General features: G+C 40.5%; 1 protein-coding gene across 2 annotated transcripts in view; it reads left to right on the top strand.

Moving 5' to 3' along the window:
• The window catches only part of LOC124789640 (WD repeat-containing protein 19), a 316330-nt gene that overhangs the window by 175319 nt on the left and 126663 nt on the right, over positions 1-14348 (top strand). For both annotated transcript variants that reach the window (XM_047257070.1, XM_047257071.1), the window contains exons 12-13: positions 481-679; positions 12766-12863. In XM_047257070.1, coding sequence (XP_047113026.1) covers positions 481-679; positions 12766-12863 — 297 coding nt within the window. The remainder of the gene's footprint in view (positions 1-480; positions 680-12765; positions 12864-14348) is intronic.

Raw genomic sequence — 14348 nt, 5'->3', positions numbered from 1 at the left:
TTTGTTGGTGTCATTTTTTTACTCCATGTTTACCTCCTACACATTATATGATGGCATTTGGAGTACAAATGTAATAATTATTATCATAATAATCATCAGCTGCTTGACATCTGCTGGTGAATAAAGGCCTACTCCAGACTCTTCCATCAATTACAATATTCCTCATAGAGTGGTCAATGAATCTTTGTGTGATGCGTCAAGTTTAGGCTAGAGGGTTGAGACATTGACTTACAATGCTATCTGCAGTGCATATTGATAGCAGACCAGCCATACTTGTTCCTCACGAACTACTCTATCAAGTTAATACCTTATGGGTAATAACAGCTGCACTGCTTGGACATTTGCATTTCATTCTTGTCAAGTGTTGTCTTACTTATAGTTTTCTTGTCAACAGAGTGCTCCAAAATTTTTGAAATTTGAGTATTTTGTCTTTTGAATTGTGTCTGCCATTCTCTATACACTTTGGTGTTCTGCAAGCAGGAACGAGTGTGGAACAAGTGAGTACTACTCGACTGCCAGCCAACCAGGTGCCTGTATTGATGGTCGGTACACGAGTAGAGCTGGTTACACTTGCTGGACGGCTCATGTCACTTCCTCTGGGACCACAACCCCCTGCTGGAGCCTCTACATCCATTGACTACCTGGAGGAACTGCTGCAGCACCAAATCACACTGTGCAGGTAACAATTACCATTCATCAGGGCCTAAGTCCCTTTGTTGCTACAGTTGAACTCTTTTCCGCATCAGATTGTACTGTCTTCACAATGCTAAAAGTGAACACTGAGCTTCTACTTGATAAAGTCATCAATAGAAAGAATTCATTTTATTTTGTTTGCAGCCATTATATTATGGAGCAATGAAAATGTCCTTTCCCCTCCCCTTGTGCTTCCTTCTCCTGTAATTTTTAGTGAGAAGCTTTTCTTTTGGCCTTATGATTATAAATACATGTTGTTAAAACAACATTAACACTAATGTGATGGCTGCCAGAACAGCATCATAACAAAATTACATCACTGAACATGTGCCTTTTGCTAAATATGGTTCATAAGGTTATAATGCACTTGACTCACACAGTTCTTACTGGTACACCATACTCCTGTTCAACAGTGGAGCTTATCTCAGTTACCACATAAGACCCCCATTCTCAGTTATGGCAGCTCTGTAAGTTTTCTGTGTCTCATATTCACTGTAAAGCGCATTTGTCTGCCACATGTGCAGAACTGTAAGTTCGAGTCTCTGTAAAAAAAAAAAAAAAAAAAAAAAAAAAAAAAAAAAAAAAAAAAAAAAAAGGTAAGTCCCTTGCCTAAACTCAGAAACAACCTCTTCTCTCTCCAAAAAGCATTTTTCAAACAATGGAAACTCCAGATATTTCTCAGGCTTTCTCTCAATTGCTCTTTTTCAGCATTGCCTTCCGATCCTTCCTGATAAACTTCTCTGAAACTATACTCAAACTAAGTCCTGTATCACCCATTATATGAAACCTGACTGCTCTGCTATTCTCTTCCCAAAATAAGAAGGTTCCACGACAATGGTACTTGACCACAGGGATTACATAACAGTGGGACTATTTCAATTCTCAGACATTTCCTTGAACAAAAATATTTCACGGTCTCATTCCCTCTGTCCAGACTGAACTGCACAAATACTTAAAAATCGTAGGGTTCAACCAAGGTCCTTCAATTGTATCAATTTCTCCATTTATTTTATTAGCCCCCTTCCTCAGGTTTCACAGAACCATGGTAACTTAAATACTCAGTTATGGAACAGGTCACTAAATAATTCGCAGAATACTAATAATAAATTTAAAAATAACATTTTTTGCCATGAATGGTTTGACACCCTTACCTTCTGCTTACATAGAGAATGGTCTTGGCTACCCAGTTGTGGAAGGCTTCAAAGCCACTACTGAACACATGACAGTTTTGGTTGACCAGAACGTCTGATCCATCGTGCAGAACTTCCCATACTATGTAAAAGTTACCAACACTTCCTGGATAATTTAATCCATTCCACTCCTCTTCCACCATAAACTTTGCTTGTGAACATTGATTTCTTTACACCAAAGTCACATACAAAGATATCCTCTTAGCTCTGGAACACTGTCTCTCTCAATATACACCAGAACATTCCAAAAACTTTGCTTATTGTTGCATTAGCTCCTTTCATCCTTACCCAAAGTATCTTAACTTTTTCATGGGCTGCAAGAAAGGGGGCTTCCTTATCAACGTGAAACTGCAACCTCTGGCTCATTAAAGGCTGACAGATGTCCATTTGTCACCCAGGAACATGAGGCTTGAAATATACTCGAGATTACCGCTCCAGGACTAATACTTTCTCAAGTTTATCCAGAAATGGGACAACCTGTCCCTAACACCCTCCAACTTCATCCAGTGTTGCCTTCCATCACATTCGTAACCTTTGTAAAATCGTTGTTAAACTACATATCATTTTTAGAACACTGTCTCTACTCCAAGATTTATACATCTACAGCTGTTCCCATTATAAGACCATACGATGCACCCACCTGGTAAACCTGCTTTAGCCCAGCTGCTGGTTAATCTTACAGTATTAACTTTGGGTGACATATAAAACTACAGGTGTTGTGTACCAGGTGACTTGTGTTCACTGCAACAAAACTCCAAAATAAATAAATATCAACAAAACAATCAATTTTTGAAAATGTAATGTAACTGTATAGCTAAAAAAATCTACATATGAAGTGGCGGCAGGAGAATACACTTGTAAAGATATTATATATGCAAGATTTTGGAGCCTGTGACACCTCCTTCCGGCACAAGGGTTGAAAGGGAAAGAAGAGGGGAGAAGGAAAAGGACTGGTAAGGTTTAGGAAAAGGGGTAGAGTTAGGAAAAATTACCCAGAACACTGGGTTACGGGAGAATTACCGTCCAATAATACCTTTTATATGTGTAATACCTCTCATATGTGTGTTCTCCTGCCACTGATTGGTGAGTAGATTTTTTTGTGTGGCTAGGGCCTCCCGTTGGGTAGACCAGTTGCCTGGTGCAAGTCTTTTGAGTTGATACCACTTTGGTGACTTGCACATCAGTGGGAATGAGATGAGGGTTTTATTTTATTTTATTTATACATCAAGTTTCGTAGGACCAAATTGAGGAGCAAAACTCCAAGGTCATGGAATGTGTCAGTACATGAAATTACAACATAAAAGTAATAACAGATAAAAATAAAATGTTTATGAACCCGAAAAAAGTCAATCCGTAAGTTTAAGTAAACGCATTCACCAATACAACAAGAATCAGCTTAATTTTTCAAGGAACTCATCAGCAGAATAGAAGGAGTGACCACTGAGAAAACTCTTCAGTTTCGATTTGAAAACAGATTACTGCTAAGATTTTTGAATTTGAGTGGTAGCTTATTGAAAATGGACGCAGCAGTATACTCCACACCTTTCTACACAAGAGTTAAAGAAGTCTGATCCAAGTGCAGGCATGATTTCTGCCGCGTATTAACTGAGTGAAAGTTGCTTATTCTTGGGAATAACCTAACATTCTTAACAAGAAATGACAGTAGGGAATATTATTGAGATGCCAATGTCAAAATACTCAGACTCGTGAACAGTGGTCGACAAGAGGTTCATGAACTTACACCACTTATTGCCTGAACTGCCCCTTTTCTGAGCCAAAAATATCCTTTAAAAATGGGAAGAGTTACCCCTAAATATAATACCATATGACATAAGCGAATGAAAATAAGCAAAGTAGACTAATTTTCATGTCGAATGATCACTCAGGATGATGAAGACAACACAACACCCAGTCCCTGAGCGGAGAAGTTCTCTCATCCAGCCGGGAATCAAACCCAGGCCCCTTAGCATGGCATTCCATTGCGCTGGCCACTCAGCTATCGAGGTGGACCATAGAATACATAAAAAGAGACATATGAGCTGCCTACATTGGGAATGCCAAGTAACCATTTGGTTTGCATACTGTTTGGTGTAACTAAGAGTCTTTAATATCTTCTTCATTTCACAAGCCAATTGGATCTTACGACCTAAGTTCATGAGCCACTTGGATACTTCAGCCTAGCATCACTTTCCCTGAATTTCAGAGATGGAAATTTGCACTTCCACATATCCTCATGTCCTGATTCCTCATTAAACTCAATCTCTGCTGGTTTACCCCCCCCCCCCCCCCCACACACACACACTCACACGCTCTCTCTCTCTCTCTCTCTCTCTCTCTCTCTCTCTCTCTCTCTCTCTCTCTGTGTGTGTGTGTGTGTGTGTGTGTGTGTGTGTGTGTGTGTGTGTGTCACCAAAAAGGTAAAATGTTATACACATGTAAAGAAATACAAAGAGACCCAAAATTATCTGGACAGCATGGGAAGTGCAACTCCCAGTGCTGCTGACAGAAGCACATAAAATAGAATGCAGCAATCTTACTTAGCTTATGTACCAGTGATATCATTTTTAAAGGAGGAAAGTTGAAAAGATGTTCAAGGCACTCAGATGGTAAGCTAAAAGGGATCCACTTTTTTGTATTCTGCTGGTGACAACAACAACAACAAAAACAAAGAAACACTGGTGCTACATTGAGACAGTATTGTTGGATCACATTCTCAACCACATTACCCATACAGAATAAATATGAAGTGTGTTCAAAAAGTAAGATGACTTTATATTTTTATGAAAAAATATTGATTTATTCATCAATATTCAGGTTGTTCCCTTCAAAGTAATTCCCCTCATACAAAATTGTCCCCTTCAAAGTAATCCCCCTCAGATACAATACACTTGTGCCAACGCTTCTTCCAATTGTCAAAGCACTTTTCATGAGTACTTTTTGGTACTGTCTTGAGTACTTCCAGTGATTCAGTTTTTATTTCCATAATCACTGAAAATCTTCGTACTTTCATAGATCTCTTCGGTTTTGGGAACAGGAAAAAGTTGCAGAGGGCCAAAGCGAGTGAATATGGTGGCTGAGGAATGATTGTCATGTTGTTTTTGGCCAAAAACCTCTCACAAGCAACAATGAATGAGCAGGTGCAGTGTTTTGATGCAAAAGCCGTGAATTGTTTTTCCACAATTCTGGATGTTTACTGTGTATTGCTTCTCACAAACAGCACATAATGTCAAGGTAATACTCCTTATTGACCTTATGACCTTGAGACAAAAATTCATGATGCTCTGTGCCAAGGTAATTGAAACAGCAGTGAGCAAAACTTTGACATTTGATTGAACTTGATGTGCTTTTTTCAGTCTTGGCTCTCTGGGATGCTTCCATTGGGACGATTGGGGTTTTGTTTCGATATCATAACTGTAAACCCATGTTTTGTCACCAGTTATAACCCTTTTGAAAAAATCAGGCTCATCATTGATGTCATTCAAGAGTGCACCTCAGTGATGCTCATGCGATAGTTCTTCTGATAAAATTTGAAAACTTTTGGAACAAACATTGCTGACACACATGTCGTGCTGAAAACATCCAAAAAAATTGCATGACAAGAGCCACTGATATGCAGACATCATCAGCAACTTCTCTTACGGTAATTCGACAATTTTCCAAAACAATTTTCTTCACACCTTCGACATTATCATCTGTTGTTGATGTGCTGGCATGTCATGAGTGAGGTTCGTCATTCGTATCTTCTCGGCCATTGTAAAAATTTTTTTTTACTTTGAGCAGACTCACTGTATGCCACTCTCAACATTTTTCACACAAAATTTGTTGCATATTCTTTTCTCCATTTTTTGTAATAATGGAAAATTGCCGAGCACACTAAAACATGTCTAACCTTTCTATCTGTCAAAAACAAACGAAGTATGCTGTACATTTGAAACTGTGAACATGTGTTTGGGACACATGTACCAGCATAACAAAAAAAAAAAAAAAAATTGATAATCGAATGTACGTGAGACGCCCAGCTTAACCCACATGACAGGATAGGACAGGACAGGTAGTGTAAATTGTGGAAAAGGGCCAAAATAAGGGACTATCAGTTACACTCGAACATACAACTTTATTATTTGATCAAACATTACAAGAGCCCCCCCAAAAAAATGTTTTTTTAAACACACAGCTTTGATCTTTGGGACTTAATTACTGGCTGAAAGCTACTTTAATTTAAAAATGACTGAAGGCCAATAACTTAAAACACAAGCATAATCAGAAATTTAAAAGGCAAGCCTTATCTTACAACCGTTCTTTATTTAGGCTGAAGGCCCAAAGAATCTGAGATTTTCAGAGCAACAATTTGAATTCAAAATCGGCTGAAAGCCCAACACTAAAGGCTAAACAATATTAATTTTTGTAAAAAAAAAAAAAAAAAAAAAAAAAAAGGCCTTACGTAAAACAGCTCTAAATTGGGCAAAGCTACTAAAATAGAAATTTAAAATGCAAAGCCTTATCTTAAAACAGTTGTTTAGTTAGGCTGAAGGCCCAAAGAATCAGACACTTCAAGAGCAAACAAGTTAAATTCAAATCATCTGAAGGCCTAACACTTAAAACCCCATAACATTAATATTTTTTTAAGTACCAAAGGCCTTACGTGAAACAGTTCTTTAATTTAGGCTGAAAGCCTTAAGAGCAAAACAACTCAGTCTCAAAATCGGCTGAAGGCCCTACACTTAAAATTCAACATTAAAACCTTTAAAATGCCAAAGGTCTTACGTGAAACAGTTCTTTAAAGAATCTTATGCCTTAAGAGCAAAACAACCTTAATTTAAAAAAAAATAAAAATAAAATAAAAAGGGGGGGCGTACACCCAAGGGCGCTCAGATGTTCGAGGGTCAGCCTGGAATTCAAACACTCATGCTTGCTTAAGTGAGACAGGCAGTCGGGCCAACCATTCATGATCCACCAACAACCCAATGCACCGACAGGATAACTTCCACCTCACCTGACCAGGGCACAACAGGGTGTTCAACGGAACAATGTTGAAGATATTGGTGCCCACAACCAATCATACATGAAGCAGTCAAACTACACACCATGCTAGACAGCAACATTACGATGAGGAAACTACACTGCCTGAAATTTACGTCAACGGCCAGGGCAGGTAACCGGAATGTTAATGGCCACAAGGCAGAAGATTTTGCTGGTGCACTTCAGTTCAAATAATCAAATACAGTGAAACTCCACTGGAAGGTGGCTAGGATTTTCCAACTAGAAAACCACGTTGTTGCTCACAGGAATATCCCAACAGCCGACAATGCACTTCAAACGACACAATGTGAACAGTCTTGACTTGCTGGTAGGTTAAATCAAAACTCAACTATGGTGTCCAGGGTCAGTGAGCCACGGACCTTGTAGCAGTGGGAACAGCCCCACACACTCTGACACCGCGCAGAGACCCCCAGTGGCCCCGCCCAAACTACATCCCGCGGAACATTCCTCGCTGCTCCACACCAACCGACTGACTGGTCACATACTGCCCATCCGGAAACTATAAGCAGCAGTCAAAGATAGTCCAAGGTGTGAATATCAATACACACTGCTGCTGCCACCTGCAGAAGGAGAGGATAAGAGCATAATCGCAATAGTGGCGGGAGGCTAAACACAGAAGCACAATGAAGGATTAATCCAGTGCCTAGCATGAGCCAGCCCCGGCTCAACCTCTCCCCCTCAAACTTAACACAGGAAGGGGGTAATTGAACCCCTGAACTACCTGAACTTAACTGGGCTAAGGTGAACCCGAAATTGCTTATCTGAACTGTTCTCCTTGACCAGCAGATTTAGCGGGCCTAAAATAGGCACGATGGTGCAAGGCCCCAGAAAACAAGGAGTAAATTTACTAAGATTCCCGCCTCGCACCTGCCTCCCCAGGAAATTGCAGACATAAACTTGATCCCCAGGTCTGCCCTTAAAGGTTTCTCGATTGCAATTATAACACTGAGCTTGTTTATTATAGGCTCTGACTATATTACTCCTGGCCCGGGTCCAGTTTTCCTTGATAACACGGGGACTAATATCGGCTGGAATAAGATCTTGAATTTCCCACAAGTTTGAAAGAGGGGAATTAACCGGATAGGAAAGGATCAAGGAGGTGGGCGTAGCTCGCAAGGCTTCGTGACTGGTGGTATTAAAGGCAAAACTAAGCCAGGGAAGACTGGAGTCCCATTTACTAAGGGTTTTCTTTTTCTGATGATAAATAATCACCGTGGACTTAAGATTTTGGTTAACTCTCTCCGCGAAAGACCTCTGGGGATAATATGATGTGGTAGTGATGTGTCTGACACCGTTATGAAAACAGAAGGCCTTGAAAGGAGCCGAAAGAAAAGCAGGAGCGTTATCACTAACAAGCTGCTTGGGTGGGCCAAAAATACTGAAAATATTAGTTAAATGATAAATAGTGGTTGCAGCAGTAACGTTACGGTTCGGGAGGAGCCAAGTAAATCTGGCGAACGCATCGATAATAACTAGTATGTATCGATGACCCTTCTTAGTACTAGGGAAAAGGTCCTAAATAATCAATATAGAGTTTGTGCATAGGGCATGACTCTCGTTCAGAACTCAGCAAACCCTGTTGAAGAGCATTCTTGGGTTTGGCTCCATTACACAAGCAGCATTGAGATATCATCTCTCACACATTCCGGTCCATAGAGGGCCAAGTTAAATGCTCCTTGATTTTTTGGAGAGTCTTATAAGTACCCAAGTGGCCACCAACCAATGAATCATGAAAATAAAGAAAAACAGGGCACACCAAAGTTACAGGCAAACAGATCTACACACCTTGCTGAACAGCAACAACACGATGAGGAAACTACACTGCCTGAAATTTACGTCAATGGCCAGGGCAGGTAACTGGAACGTTAACAGCCACAAGGCAGAAGACTCTGCTTGTGCATTTCAATTCAAATAACCAAATACAGTGAAACTCTACTGGAAGGTGGCTAGAATTTTCCAACTTGAAAACGATGTTGTTGCTCACAGGAATATCCCAACAGCCGGCAATGCACTCCAAACGACACAATGTGAACAGTCTTGACTTGCTGGTAGATTAAATCAAAATTCAACTTTCGTGTCCAGGGTTGGTGAGCCATGGATCTCGTAGCAATGGGAACAGCCCCACGCTCTCTGACACCACATAGAGATCGCCAGCGGCCCCGGCCGAAGTACGTCCTGCGGAGAATTCCTCGCTGCTCCACACCAACCGGCTGGCTGGTCACACACACCCAGCTAGAAACTTTAAGCGCCAGTCAAAGATGGTGGAAGGAGAGGATAACAGCATAATCACGATAACGCCGGGAGACTAAACACATAATCGCAACGAATTTTTAATTCAGTGCTTAGCATGAGCCAGCAATGGCTCAGTATGTTACCCGTGTAATATGGAAAGTCACCTTACTTTTTGAACAGCCCTTGTGTAATATTAAACCACTACAAGCTGTGGTAAGAGCTAATTATTGCTCTAAATTAGAGAGACCATGAATGTTTTCTAGGTGAATCTCACTTCATACTGTAGGAAAATATAGATCACTACTTACCATAAAGAAGACATTGCAGACAGGCACGATTAAAAGACACTTGCATAAAGCTTTCGGCCCAGCCTCCATCAGCAAATGAGAAACACACACCATTCACAAACACAAGTAAGCACATCTCACGCCCACATGACTGCTGACTCTTGCAGCTCGGGCCAGAATGTAACTATTCGTGTGGGACGCAAGCAGCAATCTGGAGCAGGCAGTGAAGTGGAAGGGATAGTAGTGTACGGATGGAGGGGTGGAGAGGGAGAGAGGAACACAGTCTGGAGACATGTGCAGGGACTAGAATGCCACCAGGTGCAGGATCAGGAGACTATTGGGCAGGGAGATGGGGAAAAAAGGAGTAGAAAAGTGTGAAGTGTGGGGAAGGATGGACAAGTGTGTTGGCAGACGGCAGCAAACAGAGAGGGTGGGAGACAAGAATGTGGAGATGATAGGACAAGGGATGGAAACTTTTGGGTGGAGGGTGTAGGGACAGTATGTTACCACAGGCTGAGGCTGGGATAATTATGGGAGTGGATAATATGTTGTAAGGGTAACTCCCATCTGTGCAGTTCAGAAAAGCTCGTGGTGGAGGGGAGGATTCAGATGGCTCAGGTAATGAAGCAGCCATTGAATTCAAGCAAGTTGTGTTTAGCTTTATGTTGTGCCGCAGAGCTGTCTACTTTGCCCTTGGCCACAGTTTGTCAGTGACCGTTCATCCTCTTGGGACAACTGGTTACTAGTCAGACCAATATCAAAAGCTGTGCAATGATTGCAGCATAGCTGGTACATGACGTGGCTGCTTTTGGTACATGACGTGGCTGCTTTCACAGGTAACGTGGCACTTGATGGGGTAGGATAAACCTGTGACAGGACTAGAATACGAAGTGCTTCATGGTGGATTGGAGAGGTCTTGCACCTGGGTCTTCCACAGGGCTTCGATTATCTGCCGTCATGCCCTGAAGTGAGGGACATCCTACCTGAGATCCTTCCCACACCTACTAAAGTTGTGTTCCATCTCCACTCACCCAGTACTTCCTATTCCAGTCCTGTCACAGGTTTATCCTACCCTATCAGTGGCTGGGCCATATGTGAAAGGAGACATGTTATTTATCAGGTCTGCTGCAATCACTGTACAGCTTTTTACATTGGTATGACTATCAACCAGCTGACCCTGAGGATGAACGGCCACTGCCAAAGTGTGGCCAAGAGCAAAGTAGACCACCCTGTGACGTAATGTGCTTTATTTCAATGTCTGCTTCATAACCTGAGCCATTTGGATCCTCCCCTCCACCAACAGCTTTTCTGAACTGCACAGCCAGGAGTTGTCCTTACAACAGATTCCCCTTTTCCATAATTATCCCAGCCTCAAACTACAGTAACATAATGTGATCACACACCCTCTTTCCAACAGTTTCCACTCTGACTGTCATATCGTCTCCTTTGTACTCTTGTCTCCTACCCTCTTTGTTTGCTGCCCTCTGCCAGTGCACCAACCCTTCTTTCCCCACCCCTTCTCCTTTTTTGCCCCTTTTTTCCCCACCTCTCTGCCCCACAACCTCCTGATACTATGCCTGTTTGCATTCTAGTCCCTAATCACTGCTCCAGACAGCGTTCCTCTCTCCCACCACTGTACATTACAATCCCCTTCCCTTTCCCCTTCCCCCTTCCCCCTTTCCCTTCCCCTGTGCCCTTTCCCCTTCGCCGTTCCCCCTTCACCTCCCCTTTCACATTCCCCTTACCCTTCCGTGCTCCCTCTAGACTGCTGGTTGCATCCCACATGATAGTTCCATTCTAGCCAAAGCTTCCAGAGTTGGTGATCATGTATGCATGAAGTATGCTTGCTTGTGTGTGTGTGAATGGTGTGTGTTTCTCTTTTGCTGATGAAGGCTTTGCCCGAAAGCCTTATGTAACTGTCTTTTAATTGTGCCTGTCTGCAGTTAACATGTCTTCTTTATAGTAACTAGCAATTTATGTTTTCCAACATTGTTGACATTCCTAGTTGGAGTTTCCATTGTTTAATTTTATACTGTTTTAGTCACAATTCACAGATCCATTAGTGTGCCAATGTCACACAGTACTGCAGCTACTGTTCGTAAAATATGTTACTTTAAAATACAGAAGTCAGCAAATGTGACTTTCTGAAGACAAAATTGTCTTCTCTCATCAACACACCCTTGGTGCTGCACTTAAACAAATTACAAGACACCTAGAATGCTGAAGCTTCATTCAGTGTAACGATTACTATTGCTTCGCCCATGTTCGTATTATCTTAATAGCTCATGAAGTGAACATCTAAGACACATATTTTGATATGATGTTGCAGTGTGTGTGTTTGTGTTTGTGGCGGCTTCATGTAATATATAATACAGTTTTTATGCCAGTAATGTGGTGATATTACTCTGAAAGTGTAACAGCATTTTCTTTTTTGCAGCATTTACAGCTTTCATATTTCATAATGAAATAAAGAAAATGCAGGATGGAACAATGACAATATTATGAAAAGGATAGTTGCTACTCACCAAATAGCAGAGATGCTGAGTGGCAAATAGGCACATCAAAAAGCTTTCGGCCAAAAAAGCCTTCATCGGAACTGGACAAAAAACACACACACACACACACACACACGCACGCACGCACACACACACACACACACACACACACACACACACACACACAAATGCAAATGCAAATGCAATTAACACACACATGACCACAGTCTCCGGCTGCCGAATATGGTCTCTGCAGCTGAAAGATTATTTGTATGGCAGTATTTTTGTTGTACTTATTTGCCAGTTGGCATCTCTGCTATATGGTGAGTAGCAACTATCTTTCTCATAATATTGTCAATATTTCATAATGATCCTTTCCTCATGGTCCGTATTTATGTGAGTGTATATTTGTGTAGTGAGCTACTAAAGTATCGTAGTTGTGCAGATCACTGTTTTTGTGTAGTATGAAACAGATTTCATTGGTACACTAAAGGCAGGATTTTTTATCATAAATACATTGTGGGCAGGAAAGAGCAGAACAGAAAGTTTTTGTATTTTAGTACTATCACTAGATAGGCTTCGACATACTAGCAGAATCTATTATAATGAATTTTAAATTATTATGTAACAGCATTTTTATTCTTTGATGCTAAAGTGTGTAGTTTGAATTCAGTTCATTGTCCTGTTCGTAGCTTCCCAACCCAGTGACTGTTGGTTTTGAAAATAATGAAATTCAGACATTGAGCATGTTATAAAATTTTATTGCAAACAGTGATACATTTCTTTGTTAAAAGTGCTGCATTATTTGAATTTTTTTCTGAATAACAGATTCTCAGATGCATGGAAAACATGCAAACTGTTGAACACCAAGGAATCGTGGACACGTTTAGGAGAAGCAGCACTGAAAAATCTTGAAGTAGAATTTGGTAAGTTGTATATACAATAATTTATACATTAGGCATGATGAATTGAGTGAAGGATAGTTTAGTTTAATTATTTGCATACTCCATGGATCATAATTGTGACTTCATGTTCTGTTTTACAATTGTTGTATAATATACCCTTTCTCAGTGAAAAATATGGCATCATTCTGACTGTTTTTGCAATTGTCTCAAGTTATCTTCCCACCTCTTTTTTTAATATAATGATTTATACTTAACTATCTTCTCTCTCTCTCTCTCTCTCTCTCTCTCTCTCTCTCTGAGGTGATAAGAAACAAAATTATCTGCCAGTGGCTACAATAGTAAGAGCAGTCAGTTGTTAAAGAGGACAGACACTATATAGAAAGAAATATTGAATAATTATTCATGAATGCAGCAAGAAACTGTTTGTAGTTTGTAAGGTAAATTTAGATGTAAATTTCAAACATTTGAACACAATAGGGAGAAAGTTGTATAAAGAAGAAAGGTATAGCTGGGGACACAATAATGAGACTTCTGTGGGGTGACAACCTGGTTGTTGTGGGACAGAAAATTGTGGTTGGAGGATGAGGTGTTGACGAATATGTGTGGACATCTAGGCACAGAAGTAGAAGGGTAAGATTTGCCCTATTGATGGACAGCAGGTTAATGAGCTCTAAATTTGTAGGGCAGAAATGTATAAAGCTGAGCATAAATCTTTGTTATTAGGTATGTCTTGCCTTGGGAAACAGAAGACTGAGGCTATAGTTCTCCAGTGCAGTCCAAAAGCATGCAATTTTTTTGGTGTGAAATGAAAACATCTTGCAGAAGCCTGTTCAAGGAACTGGTGATACTGACTACTGCTCCCTTAAAGAAATTTACCAGAAAGTGTTTCTGTTTCAAGCCAGTAGTTCATGAAATCAGTTATAGAAATAGGAATAATCTACACAAATATTGGAAGTCATGTACTTTGGTCCATTTTTTCAGGAACATACATTTTCAATAACCTACCAGTAGCCGTGTAGAGTTAATCTACTAATAAAGTGTTATTTGAGAGAAGCCTAAAGGATATATCGGTGGTCAGCTCATTCTACTCCATTGTCAATTTTATTAAGAAAACTAGCTGATTTGTGGATTCAGGATGGGCAAGACGTCATGAAGTCGTCATAACTGCTTTCAAATTGCACAGTTTTTGTTCACTGAATGCTGCTGAATTTTGCTGTGGTCAACCTTCCATCCTTCCTCTGTCAGAATCTGAAACGAAAGAGCAGAGAAAAGACTAATTAAAAAAAGTTATTCACAGTTACCAGCCCTTTGTGACTTTTGAACAACCCTGTATTATTAACCATCAAATTATGTGATTGTTATGTAAAATCTGACTTCTCCACATCGTCAGAGCAGTAGTCAATATAAATAAGTGTTGTAACTTGATTTTCTTTTTGATGTTTCGTGCCCACTATAGTTTCAGAATTGTCATTTGCACCATCGGTGTATTGTATATTTGCATGTTTT

The sequence above is a fragment of the Schistocerca piceifrons genome, chromosome 3, assembly GCF_021461385.2.
Source record: "Schistocerca piceifrons isolate TAMUIC-IGC-003096 chromosome 3, iqSchPice1.1, whole genome shotgun sequence".
Taxonomy (NCBI): Eukaryota; Metazoa; Arthropoda; class Insecta; order Orthoptera; family Acrididae; genus Schistocerca; species Schistocerca piceifrons.
Note: the sequence above shows the minus strand (reverse complement) of the source record. Positions and strands in the feature narration are given on the sequence as shown.